Source organism: Nannospalax galili, unplaced genomic scaffold (genome assembly GCF_000622305.1).
Source record: "Nannospalax galili isolate Female #2095 unplaced genomic scaffold, S.galili_v1.0 scaffold473, whole genome shotgun sequence".
NCBI classification, from domain to species: Eukaryota; Metazoa; Chordata; class Mammalia; order Rodentia; family Spalacidae; genus Nannospalax; species Nannospalax galili.
This window is the reverse complement of record NW_008334092.1, coordinates 421646-441789: the sequence shown is the minus strand read 5'-3', so window position 1 is coordinate 441789 and position 20144 is coordinate 421646. Positions and strand designations below refer to the sequence as shown.

Here is a 20144-nt window from a genome sequence, read left to right as displayed (position 1 = left end):
CAGTTAAGAGCACCAGCTGCTCTTGCAAAAGACCCAGGTTCGAATCCTAGCACCCACATGGCAGCTAACAACCATCCATAGGGGATGGTTCTAGGGGATCCACAACTTCTGTCCTCTGTGGGCACTGTACCATACAGGTGCACTTACATACATGTAGGCAACACACACACACACACACACACACACACACATTAAAAAAAAAAAAAAAAGATTAAATTATTCTTGGTTTCCCAAGGGGAGAACAGAGACCCCCCTAAAGAAGAGGAAAAGCACCTTGCTCAGTGTGGAAGACTGAGACCAGGGAACAGTCTCTGCAGTGGGCAGGGCATGTGATGTTGCCAGACTTTAGTCCCAGCTCTTTGAGGACAGAGGCAGACGGATCTTTGTGAGATCAAGGTCAGCTTGGTCTACGCAGCAAGTTCCAGGTCAGTCAGAACTACATAATGAGACCAGATCACAGAAAAAAAAAAAAAAAAAAAAAGAGGCTCAGGGAGGGAAAGTGATTGGCCTGAGGTTGCATAGCAGGTTAAAAACAGACCCTGGTCCTTCAGGCAGGCTCTTCCACCACCCACGGTTGCCCATGCCCATCACCCCGAGGGCCTTTTCACCCAGGTGCCCCGGGGGCGTTGCACTTTCGTCCGCATGGCTACACCTCAGACCTGTTTCCATCTGTCGGGTGGGCACGAAGCGAACGGGGAGGGCGGCTCCGGGCACCCAACTGCCGCAGGGGCGGGGCGCTGACTCACAGGGCGGTCCCCGGGGTCGCCCAGCCGGTCCGACCGGCTTCAGCCGGCTCGCGCGCGGAGCTCCGGGAAGGGAGGCCAGCCGGGTCCCGGCTCCGGCGGGAAGAGGAACGCAGACGGCGGGGGAGCAAGATGGGAGCCGGGCCCCGGTAATCCGGGCCCTGCGACCGGCCTGGAGCAACATGTGTCTGCGCATAGGTGAGCCGAGTCGGGGAGTGGGAGCCAAACCCAGGGCCCAGCCGCCTGCTCAGTCCCGAGCCACTTTCCTCTCTGAGCCTGAGGTTCTCCAAGAAGGGGGCGTGGGGGGGGGTGAGAAGCTACACTTCCCGCAGGCTAGGCAGGTACTCTACCATTGAACTACACCCCAGCCTTTTAAAATTTTAAGACAGCAAAGTTGCTCAGGCTGGCCTTGAACTCACTACGTCGCTCACTCTGACTTTGAACCCTGGATCCTCCTGCCTCAAGCTCCGGAGTAGCTGGGACTCCAGGTCTATACCCCTAGGCCCAGCTCTGGGTGTTCTCTTGATGTGCTCAGTTGCACCTCTACCTTTTGGCCCTACTCTCCTTTCTTGTCAAGGGGTGCACCTAGGCTCAGAACCCCCAGGTGTGAGAAGGGATGCTGGAGGGAACAGTGAAAGGGGCCTCAGTCCTTAGCCTTGCCAAGAGTCCCACTTCCATTCCCTCCCACCCAGGCGGGCTGGAAAGAGGAGAGAAGCCCCTTGCAAACAGGATCACTGACAGCAGTGACTGTCACCAGTCCCCACTCCCAAGGCATCTCTGCTGTTCTTAGGCATCAGACACCTGTTTCCTTCTATGTAAAATGGGAAATTAGGAGTAGGATGGAGTTAGCTCCTCATAAGAGCTTAGCTCAGTGCCAAGCACATTGCCAAATGCTCCCAGCATGGTAGCTGAGAAATAAAGCCAGGAACTTCTCCAAAGCTCTCCATCCCTGCTGGGGCCATCCTCCTGTGTGACCAAAGCCTTGGTCCCTGATGGATGCTGTTACTGAGCCCAGCCAGAAGCCCAGTGGTGTCTGGGCTGCTACTGGGTGGACAGGTGGGTGGATGGGGTTGGGTGGGTCAGGCCCCTGAAAGGAGGCTGCCATTCCCCTCCCTTCCTGTTTGTCCAGCTGTTCATCTTCACAAAGTCATTCCAGTTCCCTGTGCCTGTTCAGCCCATAATCTGTCCTCTGCTCCTGCTAGACCTGGTCTAGCCCAAGGGCTTTGCAGGCTCTGGGGAGACCTCAGACCAGTTAGGCTAACTCCTGGTCTTTCTACCCAGGGAATCCAGAGCCCAGAAGGGAAGAGGTCCTAGGACCTCAAGTCTGCCTCCCCTCCTACCTGCTCCTCCCAAGTGTGTGTGTGTGTGTGTGTGTGTGTGTGTGTGTGTGTGTGTGTACTAATGAATTTAATTAGGGTTGCTTACAGGAGCATGAATGGGGCATTATTTACAGGAGCATAGGAAACTTACAGTGGCCACACCACTGAAGAAAATCTCCTTTTTCTTCTTTTTCTTGTCTTCTCTCTCTCTCTCTTTTTTTTATAGATAGACAGATAGATATACTGTGTGTGTGTGTGTGTGTGTGTGTGTGTGTGTTTGAGACATGGTCTCCCTGTAGCCCCAGCTGGTTTGGAACTCCCTATGTAGAACAGGCTGGCCTTGAACTCACAGCGATCCACCTGCCTCTACCTCCCAAGTGCTGGGATTAAAGGCGTGTGCTACCGATTTTAGGCAGGGTCTCTATAGCCCAAGCTGGCCTGGAACTCACTATGTAGCCCAAGGTAGCCTTGAATTTGCAGTATTAGCCCCTTGAGTGCTGAAACTACAGGCATGAGCCACACTCCTGACTCCTTGCAATTGCCCCCAGCACATCCACCTTCAGTATTTGTTGTTTTTTGTTTTTTGTTTTCTTTCTTGTTTTCACTCAGCTGCAGAGCTCACAGGTAGGGAAGAGGATCAACCCTCTGCCACAGGTGGGGAAACTGAGGTTTAAAAAGGGATTCAGGGGCTGGAGAGATGGCTCAGTGGTTAAGAGCACTGACTGCTCTTGCAGAGGACCTGGGTTCAATTCCCAGCACCCACATGGCAGCTACGAACTGTCCTTAACTCCAGTTCCAGGAGAATCTGAAGCTCTCTTCTGACCTCTGTGGCATTGCACGACACGGGTGCACTCGCATACATGCAGGCAATATACTCATATACATAAAAATTTTTTAAAAAAAAAAAAAAAAGGGATTCAAAGTCAGAGCACATTGGGAGCAGGAGAAGACCACACCATATTCTTCCAGCCTCATAGAGCTGGCTAAACTGACCTGCAGGAGCAACATGGAACGTGTCCTTGAGGGCAGGGCTAAGAGTCATGGGAGACACAGGAGAGAGCTGCTCTGATATAACCCAAGCTGCCAAGGAGGGTTCCCTGCCCTAGGAATGTAATGACAGGGTTGAGCAGGTGTCTGGCCACTAAGAATTTGACCCCGGCCCCACCTAAGCACCCACACACACCTAAGAGTCCCCCAGAGATGCCCCACTCTCCCCTCTATACATGGACCTTCTTCCACACTCAGAAACAACAACTTTTCTCCTTCTACAGAAGAAATGGAGACTCAATGGCTCTCAGTAGTTCAGTTCAACAGCTGCAGGTTGGGTACCCATGTGTGCTGGGCTCTGTCTATCAAACTGACTACTGACCCCTGCCCAGTGCACTGTGGACTCCTTGGGGCCTGGATATTATCTGTCAGGTTTATAAGTGTCCCCAGGCCTGGCAGGGGCAGGTACTCAAGGAACATTTGTGTAATGAACACATGAATGGGTGAATGAATAGATCCATGAGAAGCTCGGTGGAGGGATCATACTAGAACCCTGCTACTCAAGAGTTAACAAGGACAGCTGCCCTTTAAGTATCACATGTGTGCTTTTCCAACCTCAGAGTTCAAGGACACTGGCACGGCAACCGTGAACCCCTTTACAAATGAGGAATCAGGCTCAGAGAAGACAAGTTACTGGCCCCAAGTCACCCAGATGTAGATTTATGACCCAAAGATGTAGACTGACCCCAGAACCTAGGGGTCATGAGGAGGAGCCTCACCATGGTCCTGATATGTGTCCCCACAGGCAGCCTGAGTTTGGGTGACTTCCGGAAGGTGCTGATGAAGACAGGTCTAGTGCTGGTAGTGTTGGGCCATGTGAGCTTCATCACAGCCGCCGTGCTGCATGGCACAATGCTGCGCTTCGTGGCTGCCCCCAGCGATGCTGTGGCTCTGCAGTACTGCGTGGTGGACATCGTCTCGGTCACCTCTGCCATTGTGGTATGGCTTGGCTGGGAGGCTAGCAGGAGGGAGGTGCTTGCAAGGTCTTCGATGGGTCCCCACCAGCGCCCCAAGCACTAACCCTAATACACCATTTACCAACCATGAGGACATTCAAACTCTCTTTGCCCCAGTTTTCTCCTCTGTAAAATGACGTGAGAAGAGTGCACAGGTACCTCAGAGGTTTCTGGTGAATACTGGATAAATAATCCACAGAAGGTGCTTAACTTAGTGCCTGGCACAAAGTTAGTGTAAACTGCCATGACAAATATTTAAGGCCCTGTGGAACAGAAGGGAGGAACCGTCAGCTTCATAGGGAGGATCCAGAAGTTTTCGCAGAGGTGGAAGTCTCTGAGCTGGGTATTGATGGGTCAGGAGGCATTCTCATTGAACTGCAATTAACAACCCAGGTATGTGGCATGCTGGGGCCAGCAGGCAGGAGAGGACACCATAACACATTCATGTTTAGACTGCAGCAGGTGCAAATGTGTGGAGCTGAGAATGTCTGAGATCTGTTCTGGAGACACTGAGCAAAACAATTTGACAGGCGTTTAGCACTAGCATGGATCTATAGGAACCACTTGGTAAATCCTGCTGAGCTGGATGCTGCCCTTTTGATGAATGACTGAACAAAGGAACCTGGTATTCTTGGGTTTATAAAGCTCCTCTGTCTACCAGCTGAGGCAGCTGCAGACTTGTGGGGAACCTGCTCGTCTTTGGGGGTCCTGTCACCTCTTGGCTGAGGAATTTCTCTCACCAAGCTGGTGAGAAGCAGCTCAGGCAGCATGCTGGCCTGAGGGTTTGGTGACTGTAGATGCACTGGCAGTGAGATAGGGCCCTGCTGTGTTCTAATCATTGTCTATTCTGCTCAGAAGCCATGTGAGGAAAGCACAAGAAGGTGTTAGCCCAGGCTCAGGAAGCCCACAGGTATGGGCCCTGGGATGGACTGCTTCATCTTTGCCTTCCTTTCCCCAGGAAATCCTCACCATTCCTAGCAACATGGGCCTGTTACTACCTTCATTGCCTCAAGACTTAGGGATGCACCCAATCTCTTGTTGATGCAAAGAAGCCTTGGATGTTAACACCAAAGCTAGTGTCCTTCTTGTGAGCTCATCCCACAGAGAGGGGCTCCCCCAGAGAGGTTGAGGCACTCTGTTGTGGCTGTACAGTGAACTAAGGCCACTGCTGGACCCTTACGGTTCCATGTCCATTGTAAAAAGGGAACATACCAAGGAAAACAAGCTAAACAGAGCTACGGTGATCTGGAGGGCAGCTGTTGGGCTAAACAGTGCACAGGTGGTCCTGTCTCAGGCTAAGGGAGGTTGGGAAACAGGAGGAAGGGTTTATGTAAGAGATGAGCAGGACAGGTGTTCCTGGAGAGAGGACGCTCTGTGGGCAGCATCAAAGCAGCTAGGTACAGGTGCCCACATCCAGGGCGATGAGAGAGGACAGTGGCCCAGGGCAGGCTTGAAAAGCTAGTAGGGTTTGGTCCAAGTCATTGAGAGCCTGGATAACTTCAAATATTCCTAGGGATTTGAGTTTTGTGGTACTGGGGATTGAACCAGGGGTTCACACATGCTAGGTAAGCATTCTATCACTGAGCTACATCCTCAGCCCTCTCCTAGGGAGTCTGAATTCTGTTTCATAAAGTGTCTTGTTGTCTCTCTGGCTGAGGTAGGGCCTCACTATGTAGCCTTGGCAGGTCTGGAACTTGATGTGTAAACCATGCTGGCCTCAAACTTGCAGTAATCCTCCTGCTTCTGTCTTCTTAGTGCTGGGATTTCAGGCATATGTTACCACACCTGACGTTAGTTCCTTGTGAGTTCATTTCTTCCCAGATCTTTTCCATTCCAGGGAGCTATGTCACATGTACACTGTGACTTTGCATCCTCCCTGCCATGTCCCTGCAAGCCTAGGATGCACAGAACCCTGTTTGAGTATTACAGCGCTAGGCAGTGGGGAGTCATAGACAGTTGTAGGCAGGGAGTGGTGGTTTTAGAAGTATCCAGTGCTGGACCAGGAGGAGGCAAAGCCTCTGTGAAGATGGAGCTAATGAGGCCAAAGCTAAGCATGGGGTAGGGGTGGAGACTGCAGGCCTAGGTGTGACTGGTGAGCTCTTTATCCCAGTGTGGTCCTGACCCTCCCAGCTCTCTTCCCAAATGGGCTCAGATCTGATTCAAGCCTCTTCAACAGGTTATCATAACGGGAATTACAGCTGTTGTGTTGTCAAGATACCTTCCTAGCACCCCCTTGGTATGTGGCACTTCCTGGGATGTGGCTGTGGGATGAACCAACAGCCACCTGGGGACCTGAGCTGCTCAGAAGGGGTGTGGCAACCAGGGAGACCAGAGCTACTTCTGGGGGACCAAGCATGATGTCCACTGACCAGTGCCCTTCCTACCCAGCGCTGGACCGTGTTTAGCTTGAGTGTGGCCTGTGCTGTTCTCTCTCTGACCTGTGCCCTTGGACTATTGTCTTCAATCGCCGTGACTTTTGCCACCCAGGGCAGGGCACTACTGGCGACCTGCACTTTTGAGAGCTCTGAATTCCTGACACTCACACCTGACTGTCCCTTTGACCCCACACGCATTTACGTGAGTGCTTCAGCCTAGGATGGGATGGGAAGGGCTCCTGGCATCTACCTGTACCTCTAACCCTAAGCTCTCTGCACCCCCTGCACCTCCACAGAGCTCCAGCTTGTGCCTCTGGGCCATCTCTCTCATGTTCTGTGTGGCAGAGAGTGCGTCTGCTGCGCGCTGTGCACAGCTGGTACACAGGATGCTGGGACTGAGGCCCTGGTGGGGGAAAAGCAGCCACCACACAGTAAGTCCCTTTTGTTATCCTGATTCCTTGTTTCCTGGGAGCCCCTGCTGGGGATTCCTGGCTAGCCAGCTCCACCCCTCTGTATGGGGCAAAGTTTTCTCCCTACCACCGAAGGGCTCAAAGGTCCAGAGAGGCCAGATCTGCCAGCTAAGTCACTTAGCTGATGGTTGGTTCTCCCAATCTTGAGGGGAAGCAAGAGGCTTCTGGGCTTTAACAAGAAACACTCAGGGATCTATCTTGGTTCTTAAGTGGGTGATAGGGATGCCTCCTTCCATTGCCCATTGGCTCCTAGTCCTCCCCACCTCAAATTTGGGGGTATCCTGGAGGAGACTCCAGTCCAGACCCAGTAGACCAAGCAGCTTCCTGTGTCTCTGCAGATGCAAGACAGCCCGGAGCCCCTAGACAGCCACGATCTACTGAGCTGCACCGGCTCTGTACAGCCGATGCTCTGAAAGCTGGCATCTCACAGAGCCATGGCCGCTGAGACCTGCAACCAACTCTGCACTGACCAGTGCCCAGATGGCCGTGGAGGCCCGGATGGATCCAGGATTTCTGGCACAGGCTCAAGAGGGCTCATTGGACCCTTGGGGACCTGGGAGAGGGTTTTCAATGCCCTCCCCTGGCCACCTAGCCCACTGCACTGAAACGAGACTTTATTCTGAAGTTATTAAAAAGAACAGAGATGCTCCGTGGCTGCATGCAGAGGGGGATGGGGCTCGGCCAGGGGCCTGCACGTCTTTCCACACATAATGTTGTGGAGGGGCTCTGCCCGTGTGCCTGTGGGCCTGTGTGTGGGAGCGGGGCAAAATACAGAATACAGGGGGGTAGATTTGTGGTCTGTGTGGCTGGAAGGGTTCTAAAAAGCAGGCAGGGTATGGGGACCCCCAGCTGGAATCCTGGGAGGCCTTCCATTTGTGTTATGGCCTCTAGCCAGCAAGAGCTGGAGTGGAAGGGTTGGGGCTCCTCTGCAGGGAAGTAGCTCAAGGAACCCCTTCCTCAAAGCCCCACAGCCCAGAATCCTCCTCATCGCCCCTTCAGGCAAAGACTCCTCACCTGCGCAAGGCTCCCCACTACCCCCACACTGAGGACCACCCAAGGGGAACCTCCCTCCTGTTGAGGAGGGGTCTCAGGGATGTGGGTGGGTGGAAGGTGATCCAGATGTCTGAGTAAAGGGGGCAGAATCCGGACAGACCAAGCCAGAGCCTCGGTAACCGTTGCCTGCAGGAGAATCTGCCTCTAGGACTGTGGGATGCTAACGGCTGTTTTGCTTAGTCCCTTCCTTGCAGGGTTCGCTTCTCCAGAGCCCCCAACGGTACAGACCCGGGATGGGGGTCCCCAGTCTGGCCCCCAGCCTGGATAGACACGAGGGAGAGGAAGCTGAGAGCCGGGAGGCCGGTGAAGGCAGGGAGGCAGGCGCTGGCTCCTGCGTGCTCAGAACTGGGAGGCGCTGCTCGGGTCGCACTGCAGCAGGCGCACGATCGACGGGTCGCTCTTGGCCCCGCGGATGAACTCTTCCAGGGACAGCTTGCCTGCGGGGCGAGGGGAGCTGTGATGGGGAGAAGGCGGCTGCAAAGCCGGGGAGGTGGCACGGGTGAGGAAAAGAGGGAGCCGCCCGCCGGCCCGGCCCGCCCCCACCCCTCACCGTCATTGTTTGTGTCCATTTGGCGGAAGATTTTCTCAGTTCTCTTTTCCGGGGTCGATTCGTCCTCGGGCATCTTCATCACGGACGAAACCATCTTGTAAATGGCCTGGGAAGGGGTCGGGGATGGCAGGAAGTGAGAAAAGCTAGCCTAAGCGCCTATCCAGATCTCTGTCCCTGTAAACCACAGGCTCACACTCGCTGGCCAGCCAGGTAAAGAAGTGGGTCTGGGCAGGCTTTCCAGAAGAAGGGCTACTGGAGCGGGCCCTGGTCCAGGTCCCTTGAAGGACTAGGTGGGAATTGCTGATGGAGCTGATAAGCAAACCCACCCCTGAAAGCTCCTGGCGGCGCCACGAATTTACAATGCAAGGAGTCTAGAGAGACAGAAGACATCAAAGCCCAGATAGCAAAGAGCTAGAACACCAGATTTAGGTGCTCTTTATCTGGGATGTAGGTTTGAGAATTAGGACCAGGTTAGCGGTTCCGCTCAGTGACCGACAGGGGACGCTAGGCTGAGGTGCGGCCTGTGCCCTGCAGGGGGCGCAGGATAGCGTCGAGGTAGCTGGAGCCCAGAAGGGGCGGGAACGTTATGCAAATTAATGCAAATGAGCACCTGCCACCGGGGCCGGGACAGCCTGAGCTCTGCTGGGCTGAGGGCGGCTGCTGCCACGTGTAGGAGCTCCCGAGGCAACCCGAAGGAGGGCTTTTGTGCTAAATGTACAGAGCATGTAGTGCTCTGCTTGTGGGATGGGGCTAAGTTTCTGCTCCCTAGAACTCAAGAACCATCAGACCAGTCGCCTCGATCTTCCAACCAGTGACACCTCCAAAAAGCCTTCTTTCCTCTCGCCCAAGCCATAACCCTCCCAGCCCCTTCGGGTCCAGCTTTGTCTCTACGCTACTCTATCCTGGTCACTTTCCTTCAGTTCTGTCCCCATGCTGTCTCTGAAAGCTCTTTCCAAACAAATCTCCACTGCTGTGTCCCCAGCCCAGCAGGCCGCCCCCTCGCTTCCGTCGCACAGGCCTCCCTCTCCAGGCCCACCGTGCACCGGTTCCTTCTGGATGCTGCCCCACGCTCCTTCTGCTGCCTCCCACTCCTTCTTGGGGCTCAGTTTATGATGCTTTCCCAGCAAGACCTTCTCTGGTCCAGCCTAGGTTAAGGGCACATCTTGCCTTTTCCTTTGAGGACATAGTTCAGGAAGTAATGACATCCCTAGGGCATTGTTCCTAGGCCCCACCATTCTGATAAGAACTGTGAATTCTACCTATTTCCAGGATTCCAGGATCCCAGCACAGTACTTTGGCATATGGCAGGGAACTCTCTGTTTAAAGGTCATTGGCACCTCCCACCACTGTCTGTACCAAATCCAAACCATTTGCTTTTGACATTCAAGACACTTCACAAGCTGTCCACCGCTGTCCTCGCCACTGTCCGTCCAGCCACTCTGAAGGGATAATTCTACCACAACTGAACACTCTTGGGCCTTTTGGATTCCCCAACACTTACAGCCTCTGCTTGAAATAATATGAGCTCGCAATTATCAGGCAACTACTATGTGCCAGGTCCTACGAACAAGACTTCTAAACCTCACATCATTGATACCTGAGAAGCAGGCATCAAATCTTCGTTTTCCAGGTAAGAAACCAAGGCTCAGGAAGGGAATTGATGGCAGGCACTAGATCAGAGAGCCAGCTCCCTCTTAGCTGCTGGATGGATGCTTGAACAATGTGGAGTGGACAGCAGGGGCTCTGGAGTGGCATCCTGGTCCATCACTCACTTGCTCTTGCTGTGTACTCTTGGATAAGAACTTAGCCTCTGTGTGCTAGGTTTTCATCTGTAAAATGGAAGTACTGTATCTACCTCATTGGGTTTGTCTAAAGGAATAAGATAAAATAATTGGAATACCAGGCTGGGCATGGTAGTACATGCCTTTAGTCCCAGCATTAGGGAAACAGAGGCAGGCAGATCTCTGTGAGAGTGAGGCCAGCCTACATAGCAAGTTCCAGGCTAGCTGGGACTACCAGGAGACCCTGTCTCAGAAAACAAAACAAGGGGCTGGAGAGATGGCTCAGTGGTTAAGAGCACAGGCTGCTCTTGCAGAGGGCTGGGGTTTGATTCCCAGCACCTACATGGTGGCTAACAACCATCCAAATTTCAGGTCCAAGGGACCCAATGCCCTTTTCTGACCTACACAGGTATTGCACAACATGGATGCACTTACATGCATGTAGCCAACACACTCATACACCTAAGATAAAAATAATAAAAATTTTTTAAAAAACAAAATAAATAAAAAACTGGAGTAGTAGCTGCTGGAGCAAGTGGTAAGCAAACATTGACTTATATTGTTGTCACTATTCATCCACTGCATCCAGGGTTTTCAGTCTCCTGGACTCCCAGATGTTGATTTTATATCCCTGTCACTGAGCTGGTCAGTGTGGCCTGCTCTTTAATCTTACCTATCAGAGTGGGAGCCCCAAGAAGCACAACCATGTCCTCCCCACTGTACTGACCACCCAGTGTATGACTGGGCCCAGAACTGAGCAGTGACTTAAGAGAGTGACCACTCTCTTTGTGACAACCTTTCTGGACCTCCTAATTAATTGTCTGGAATTGTTCACTCAGAGTTTCACTGGAGCCTACTTGTCATTAATCAGGCACTGGGGTTCACAGAACTCTGTCTGTACCAACTGTCTGGAGCCTCTGGGCTGTTGTAAAGGAAGTCAGAGCCAAGAAAGCAGAAGCTAGAGAAAAGGGGGTCCTGGAGATTCCCAAAGAGTGGGCTGGCTTCACCACTGCACTGGGCACAGTGACTTCAGCGAGGCTGAAATTTGCCAATATACACCAGTGCAAGAGGGAAAACGAGCATTCTTCTGGATTTGTTGGTATCTAGATGGTCCCTAAATGATCCTGAACCATTGTACTTACTTTGACCCTTACATCATGACCCCTAGAACCGCCCCCCCCCATCATCCTTCCACTAAAGAAGAGTGCCTGGTTTACAGGCATCTGGGACAAACACTGAGGCAATAGGAATAGAGTGTGCATCACCTCCCAAGGCAGCTATTCTATTCAAACTAGAGACTGAAACCCACATTCCTAACAAGAGGAGCTACCAGTGGGACCGGGTGAGTTGAAAGAGGTATCTGTTCATAGAACTGAGGGACTGGAAGGAAAACAATGCAGAGATGCAGAGGGCAGGGCTCATGCAAAGCTACGCATTACTAAGGACACATTTCGGGGATTCTGAAAAGGCCATTCTAGCCAGTGTAGAAGATGTATGGAGAAGAAAATAATGAGTGACAGTCATTAACATTCACTGAGTACCAAATATTAGCCCTTCCTAGAACCACCATCTCCCTTGTTCCCTGTGAGAGATTTTGGGAGCAGGGGCTTAACCCCCCACACACACATATATCACCACACATACTGTTGGTAAATAATGCTATAAAGGCTCGGGGGAAAGTGGGAAAGGGCCAGCAAGATGGCTTAGTGGGTAAAGGCCCTTGCTGCCAAAACTTGTGAGGTTAGATCCCGGGGAGCCACATGTGGAAAGAGAGAACTGACTTCTACAAGTTATCTTCTGACTGCCACATGTGAACTAGGCATGCAAACCACTCCCCACAAAAATAAACAAATGCAATAAAAATATTTAAGTAGGCAAGGAGCTAGATGGATAAAGTAGAAACAGGCCTCTGATTGTCTTCAACGCTGGGCTAAGGGATGGGTGCTGTGGAAGGTTTTTTGAAATAAGTCTAACATGTTTTAGCCCAAGGAAGGCTATGTAGGTACTTGGTACTCAGTGAATGTTAGGGACTATCAGTCATTATTTTCTCTTTAAACTTGTACTAAGATACTCAAAGTCCCTACGTCTCCTCGTGCAGTAGGCATCACTAGCACAGTTCCCATTTTACAGATGAGCAACCTAGGAGTTCCAGCCAGCTCCAGAATTGGAAGTTTCATCTCCTGGTTAGAAGTTCAGAACCTTCACAAAAAGCAAGTAGTGACCAGACTGAGCTTAGCCCCACTTAGATACCATGTGACTTTGAGCAATTCACTCTACCTGAATCTCATGGGGTTACTGTAAGAATGCACTGAGCTCAGGGATGTAAGAACCTCGCTCAGTACTGGGCTCTGGTGGTACTTTATCAATTAACTAGAAGGTGGCTGGGGGTCCAGAGGGAGTGTGGACATTAGGGCCAGGTGGCCTACTCACAGGCTGTGAAGTATTGAGCAAGTGCCTTTTCCTCTCAGAGCATGTTTCCTCCTCAGCAAATGAGGATCGAGAAAACATTACTTGTGGGTCCAGGATGAAACTCAGTGGTAGAACATTTGCCTAACAGACATAAGGCTCTGCGTTTGGTTGAAGCACTGCACATAGATAAGTGGATGAAAATGAATGCACATGCTGGGCGTGGTGGCACACGCCTTTAATCCCAGCACTCAGGAGGCAGAGGCAAGCAGATCTCTGAGTTCAAGGCCAGCCTGGTCTACATAGTGAGTTCCAGGACAGCTGGGGCTACAGGGAGACCCAGTCTCAAAAAGACAAAAAAAAAGACAAAAAAGAAAATGAATGCATACTGAATGAATGAATGAATGAATGAATGAGTGAGTGAGTGAGTAAAGCTAGGTATGGCAACACACACCTATAAGCCCAGCACTCAGGAGGCTAAGGCAGGGGGATCACAAGCTCAAAGCCAGCCTGAGTTATATAGTGAGACTTGTCTCAAACCAATCAAACCAAATATAGCTTGCATGTACCACACAGAAAGGTCATGACGTGAAAGACAAAGTAAAACAAGGAGCTATTCCAGTTTAAAGGAAAACAAAACACAATAACAAGATTCAATGTAGGATGCTAGACCAATACCAAGAATGCAACAAAGAGACAGTGGGCAAACCTGGAATATGATCCGTGTGTCAGATAATAGCATCGTTTCTATGTTAAGTATCTTGACTTGGAGCATCACATTATGGGTTATATGAGAATGTCCTTATTATTAGGAAATACATCCTTCACCTACGGGTTAAGGGTCAATGTTGAGAATAGTCAGAAAGCACGTGTGCGTGCATGTTCACACAGACACAGACACACAGACACACACACACACACACACACACACACACACACATACACACACGGAGATAAAGCAATGCAGCCAAACACTAGCTGGTGGCTGGTGAATGTGGGCTAAGGGCGCATGGGAAATTTCTCAGTTTTTCTTTCTTTCCTTTTTATTTGGGGTAGGGTGGAGTGGGGAAGTGAGACAGTGTCATATTGCCCACTGGCCTCCAACTCCTTATGTAGCTAAGGCTGGCTTTGAATTCCTGATCCTCCTGCCTGCTACTTCCACAGAAGTTGCAGCTTTCAGTTTTTCTTTAAATGGAAAATTATTTCATTCTAAAGGACTTTGTCAATGAACTGGAAAGACTGTCTCTGCTGCTGACCAGGTCTATTGAGAGGTTAAAAGGGATGTTACATGCCAGCTGCTGGGTCTGGTACTGAGGGGTCAGGACCAGGTGGGGGCCCACCTGTACAATCTCGAGCATCTCCTCTCGGCTGATATAGCCATTGCCATCCAGGTCATACATGCTGAAGGCCCACATGAGCTTCTGCTCCAGGCGGCCACGGGAAGTCACGCTCAGGGCGATGATGAACTCCCGGAAGTCAATGGTACCATCGCTGTTGGTGTCAAAGGTGCGGAAGACATGCTCGGCGAACTTGGAGGCGTCGCCATAGGGGAAGAAGTTGGCATAGATCTTCTTGAACTCATCTACATTAAGGATGCCAGTGGGGCAGTCCTTGAGGAAGCCCTTGTACCACTCCTGCAGCTCCAGCTCTGAGAACTCTGTGTTCTCCCGCAGGTCCTGTAGCATCTCCGGCCGCAGCTTGCTGTTTTGCTTGCCCATGGTGGCAGAGCCAAGTCCCACCTGGGTCCCCCCAAGAGGGTCAAGGGACAGAGAGCAGTGGTTATGTCCTCTCGGTCACTTGACACCACGCCAGAAACAAGCTACCCCAGACACTCCTTTGACCCAGGAAGAGAGAGGCACTGGCCCAAGATCACACAGCCTGCACGCAGGCACCTCTCTGTATGGCTTCCCCAGTCCTTACCTGTCTGGAGGATAGACCTGGAGAGAAAGGGCGGGCTCATGCCTACAGAAGCCTCTCCCAGCACCAGTGCCAGTTCTTCCCAAATGCACACTGTCACCCTCCCAAGGGGAAATCCCGGGATTAGCACCATTTTCTATGTGAGAAGGCAGACTCAGAAAAGTTAAAATGACCCGCTTCAGGTCACACAGCCACTGCCTGGTAGAGCTGACCCCCAGAGCTTCCCAGGGAGATGCAGAAAGACTTCCTGGTCCTTCTTTCTAGCTCCTGCCCCTTCACTGTTTCCCAGATGTTTGCTTATCCCAAAATGCACTTGCAGCCCAGTCACTGTCCTGCTCTCTTCCTGCACATGTGCCCAACAAGAGGCAGCACAAGAAGGCATTAGCCTGGGCCCCAGAGTTAGATCACCTGGGTTTGAATCCTGACTTTGCTTCTTATCAGCTAGGTGACCTTGGGTAATTTCCTTAATCTCTCTGTCTCATCTGCAAAGTGGGGTTAATAGCACTTACCTTACAGGGTTGTTGTGAGAATTAAATTAGTTAATACTTGTGAGAACTTAGAACCATGCCTATATAGGTAAACTCTACATACATGTTAAATGAGTCAAAATTATTTACCTGAACCCAGATACTACAAAAATCATGCACAATATGCAAATATTGTATCCCGGCACACGTAATGCCACTCAGATCATAAAAATCTACAGACCAGGTTCCATGCCATTCACATACCAGCCCACACCACACATGGGTCACCATGCCCCCCCCACAAGATTCCCTCTACCCCACAATTCACATACATTGACACATGGCACCATGCACAACTCCCATACACCGTACATCAAAGACACACCAGCCCACGACCCCACACATGTCTCACACATGCCATTACACGCCAACTCAAATGCCGACACCTCTCACATGGCCAGTTGCACGTGGAACCTTCAGGCATCCTTGTCATTTTTCTTTTTTTCTTACCTGGGGTGCTGCTATGTCCCAGGAGAGGGAGCTACGGTCCTTCAAAAACCTGATGGGGGCCCTTTACCCCAGGAGCTCTACCTAGCCCATCCAACCCCTCCCTCAACATTTGCGTTTTATCTGGTTGTAAAAGGACCTCTGGGGCAGGGGTTAGAGTGTGAGGCTGAGGGCAGGCAATGGAGGGGAAGCAGTCAGGAAGTCCTAGGCATGAGTGTAGGGGTGTGTGCAAGTGGGGCCTGAGCTTGGGGATAACAGTGAGAGGGTGAGGAGGGTTCCTTGTATATGAACGTGCATGAAGCTCTATGCACATGTGTGTGGGCTCATGTCGAATGCATGTGCTCACATATGATTTGAACCCCGGGTTCTGCACTGCATTTGTCTCCTGGTGTGTTTCTGTCCATGTCTGCCTGTGGGTTCTATATGCGTTTGCTCAGGCATGCACCTGTCACAATGAGAGAGGAATGTGCCCAGAGGATGTGAGGGACCTGTGTGCATTTTAGGCAATGTGTCATGCATGCTTCTGTAAGTTGGTGCCCCCTCCTTTCTAGATCAGCTTCTTCTGCCCCAGGCTGAGGAGCCACGGAACAAGTGTGTGGGAAGGGACTGAGAAAATGCGTAGGGCTGAGCAGGGGAGTGTGTCCCTCATCCCCTCCTTGAGGTCCAAGGAACTGGGTCAGCGGGGCGGGGGCAGAGAGATGCGCAGGGCAGGATTGCTCCTCCGGTGCCCCTTCTTCCTAGCCACCCTCGGAATTGTCCCTCCCAGTTGGAAGAAGAGTCTGTTATCTCCGCAAAGACCCCCCAGTGCCCAAAATAGGCGGAAGCTCCCAGCTCGATCTGAGAAACCCTCCCTGATACCCCTTCCAAGCCTCCCCCGGCTCTGGCCCCGAGCCCTCGCCTCCATGCTCTCCGCACTCGGAGAGCGTCCAGCTCGAGGTCCCTCCTGGAGGAGGCGCCCTGGACGGCGGGCTAGCGACTCCCCGGAGCCGGCTACTCGGCGGTCAGGACCCTGGAGAGCGCCCCGTGGTCCTGGGGAGAGCCCGGGCTCGCTGCGCCCGGGGTGGGAGGAATCCCACGAGTGGCTGGGAGCCGCGGGCTGGGGAGCCCTGGACGTGGGCTCCTGCCCCCGGGGATGCCCACCCCGCATCCCCGGCCCCGGCCGGAGCAGCCCCCACTCACCCAGCGACGCCGAGACACCGACTGCGCAGGGAAGGCGGCGCTGCTGCGGCGCGCGGCGGCAGAGGCGGCCGGAGGGGCGGGCGGGACTGCGAGGGAGACGCCCCGCAGCGTTGGCCCGGAGCCCCTCCCCTGGGGGGGGTCCCCGCCAGCCGCTAGGCTCCGCCCCCGCCCCCGCCCCGGAGAGGAAAGGGGACGCCCTCGCCGCCCCAGCCCCGGTCTCCAAGGAGCACCCCGCGGTGTGTGGGGGGGAGGCTCGGGACCCCTAGGGCTCAGAGAGGGTGAAGGAATTGTCAGACCAGCCCAGACACCTCTCTCCTAAGCCGGGGACGGTCCCGGACAGCGCCACTCGCTTCCTCCCCATCCCTACCTGGGCGCGGGCCGCACGTCGCTCTGCGGGAGGGATCCGGATCCTGTGCGCAGTTGGATAGGTACCCTCGCAGCCTCCGTGCCTCAGCTCGGAAACCAGCTGAGCTGAGGGCCCTTTGGAGAAATGGGAGCGCCCATTCCTCCAGTGCCGAGGTCTTCCCGGGGCCAGACACACCCCCTGCCTACCTCCACCTCAGAGCCCGCCCCCCTCTCCTGCCTACCACTCCGGATGTCATCCCCCAAGCCCTCTAAGAATTAACCCCACCTCTCACCATCCTTGTACTTTGCTCTTCCCTCTGCCCCTCCAGGCAAGGCACCCCCTCCTCCCACAGCCTCTGTACAGCTTGTGACCTGCGAGTGCAGAGCGCATGTCCCCAGCCACGGGGTTCTGAGGTGAGTAGGCCCCTTGTCTGCACTCAGGAAAGCTGCCCTCCAGAGAACCCCTTCACAGCTACTCCTGCTGCTTTGGGGGCTGTATCCCCCCTCCTCCAGCCCTGGCAACAATTCCCACATCCTGAGTTTAAATCCTGTCCTTTCTCCATCTCTAGAATGTGGGCCTTATTGTATCCTACATTACAAGCAGAAGTTCAAGAGGGTCGAATGATATTTCCCACATTTAAGAGCTTGTGAGTGGAGAATTTGGACTTGACTTGATTCTCATTCATCCATTTCACAAATATTTTTCAAGTACTAGTTTTGGACCCAGCATTCTTTCAGACACCAGGGTTGTAAGCATGGTCAAGACATAATGACATGACACATAAGTTAGTTCTGAAGTGTCTAGATAAGCAATTGGAGGAAAGGTTGAGACAGTGTCCGTAAGAGAGATGGGCCCTTCAGATTGTGGTCCAGGTGGGGCCACAAGCCTCTGTTGCTTTGAATAGAGTGAGAGGGTCTGACTTCCATGCATATGCAACAACTCACTGGAACGGGATGTCAAGAAAAGGGAGGCAGGTTGGATCTGGTTTCTGGACATCCTTAGAAGATGGAGCTTGCAGCATGTGCCACTTCCTGGACAGCTCCTTCCACTGTGTTCCCTCTGTCTGTAATTCAGACTCTCCTGACTGCCCAGGACTCAGAACAAAGCTCCCTCTCCAGATCCCTAGACCAACCTCTCAGGCCCTCAGAGTCTAGCCTTCATCTCTTATGCTTGGAGGAAAGGGGAGGTATACATGGAAGGAACTAGGGAGCCAGACTAGGGTGGGGTGGGGACAGCTGGGCCCTCAGGAACACCGGCTCCACTGTGTGCCTTGGCTCCGGTGCTGGGACCCCCAGTGGAGGCGTGAGAGACGCCAGACGCACGTGGGTGGTTCCCAGCTGCCTCCTTCAGGAAGACCTGCAGGCTGGTGAAGAGTAGAGAGCTGCTCAGCCAGCACCCCAGACCCCTCAAATGACAACTTCCCTCCCCTCTCCCTTCTGGGACATGCTTGGAACAGGGAGAATAGTCATCCCTAGAGGCTTTCCCTTTGCCTCCTCACTTCTCCACTGTCCTGCCTGAAGCTGGAATTTCTCAGCCTGGCTTGATTCCTTTTCTCCATCATTAGGCAGGAGAGGGTCTCAGTGGACCCCTACTTCCTGCCTCCTCCAGACTGACTCATGGCTCAGACTGAGGCTCGGTTGGCACCAATGCTTTTCTGCAAGGGTGACTCTGGAACCTGCCCTCGGTACCCCTGTCTACATCCTGTCTTCACAGTAAGGTGCTTCTCAAGGACAGACTGTCTTTTTGTCCTGGGCACCTTTGCCTGGCCCTGCACATTAATGAGTTGGGTGCATCTGGGAGCAGAGCTTGACCCTCACAGGCTCTGCTGGCTGCTCACATCTAGCCTCCTAGGATCCCTAGAAGCAATGAGAGGGCCCTTGAAAAGAAGAGGTCTAGGGACGCTATACCAAGGCCCTGGCTCCAGGACCAGTGCCCTGCAATACAGCTTTTGAAAAGGCAGCCAAAGGGTTGCTGCTCAGGAAGCCTGTATCCCTGAATTAAGTCTCCTCCCCTTGAGGAGTAGAGTATGGGCAGGTGACATGGCATAGACAGATGAGACACCAGTGACCCTGAAGCCTCAGATTTGCCTTCTTTAGGGCCTGTTTTGTTGCTAATTCCTGTCCTCTCCCACCTCAGAAGGAGGAATCCAGGAGAAAGGGAAAAGGCACAGCCTGGGACAGAAGTGGGGGCTGGAGAGTGAGGGAACAGATTAGCAAGCAAAGTCCATGGAAAAATGAGCAAGCCTCTTGAGTCAAAAAGGGAGGCAAGAGCTTCAGAAACCAGGGTGGCTAATCTCTTCTACCACCGAAGACACCCAAGCTGTTGGCAACGCAGAAAAAAGTACTTGGGGACAAAAAGAGAAGGACCGCTTATCTCCTGAGTATGTACTGTATGCAGAGTACCCTACCTGGGCCACCTCATTTCATGATCCATAGTCCTGAGAATCTTCAATATGCTGCCATTCTACAGATGTGGAGATTGAGGCTTAGAGAGTTGAAGTCTCCACCCCAAGGTACATCAGCAATAAAGCAAATTTGAGCCTACTCTATGATTCAGGAGCCAGAGGCCCCACTCCAAAAGCCTCTCACTGAGGGCAGGGGTGGCCCCTCCCAAGCCCCCTTAGAAGCCCAACCCAATCCCTACTCCAAGTCTCTCGAGTCCCCAATGGTTTAGAAAATCCTGCTGGGAGCAGATGGTGGGGACAGACGGAGGGGAAAGCATCTCGGGGGCTAAATTACACAAACAAACATTGATAAAGTGATTAAAACCTCAAGCCCTATTCCAGAAAGCCCTGCTCACCCAGTTTGGAACACAGCGAGTGGAGAGATGGGGTCTGGGGGGGGTCTCCCTTATGCCCTGTGTCTCAACCTCACCAATTCTAGCTTCTGCCAACCTCCCTCACTGCCAGGGACCACCCCCGGACCAGAGCCCCGGGTGGCACTGCTGCCAGGAGCACAGCCCGGGAGGGGGCGGGGCAACCTGGCTGTTCCCCAAGGAGCTGGCCATAAAGAGGGAATGGCTAGGGAGG

At 52.9% G+C, this 20144-nt stretch overlaps 2 protein-coding genes across 4 annotated transcripts; one reads left to right on the top strand and one right to left on the bottom strand.

The window, feature by feature from the left end:
• The first annotated feature begins 783 nt into the window (after positions 1-783).
• Positions 784-7557, top strand: Tmem54 (transmembrane protein 54). Of its 2 annotated transcripts, XM_008829209.3 has the most exons (6): positions 784-941; positions 3855-4048; positions 6242-6301; positions 6454-6642; positions 6737-6871; positions 7249-7557. In XM_008829209.3, the coding sequence occupies exons 1-6, from the start codon at positions 926-928 to the stop codon at positions 7321-7323; spliced, it is 669 nt and encodes a 222-aa protein (XP_008827431.1). In that variant the 5' UTR covers positions 784-925; the 3' UTR covers positions 7324-7557. The 2 variants fall into 2 exon arrangements, with proteins under 2 accessions (XP_008827431.1, XP_017652670.1); XM_017797181.2 differs by lacking the exon at positions 6242-6301.
• On the bottom strand, positions 7508-17249 carry Hpca (hippocalcin). 2 transcript variants are annotated; one of them, XM_008829202.1, is made up of 4 exons: positions 16771-16856; positions 14041-14439; positions 8514-8619; positions 7508-8400 (listed from the first exon to the last, which is right to left on the bottom strand). In XM_008829202.1, the coding sequence occupies exons 2-4, from the start codon at positions 14416-14418 to the stop codon at positions 8303-8305; spliced, it is 582 nt and encodes a 193-aa protein (XP_008827424.1). In that variant the 5' UTR covers positions 14419-14439; positions 16771-16856; the 3' UTR covers positions 7508-8302. The 2 variants fall into 2 exon arrangements, with proteins under 2 accessions (XP_008827424.1, XP_008827425.1); XM_008829203.3 differs by lacking the exon at positions 16771-16856 and adding an exon at positions 17138-17249 and having other exon boundaries at positions 8103-8400.
• Between the last annotated feature and the right edge of the window lie 2895 nt (positions 17250-20144).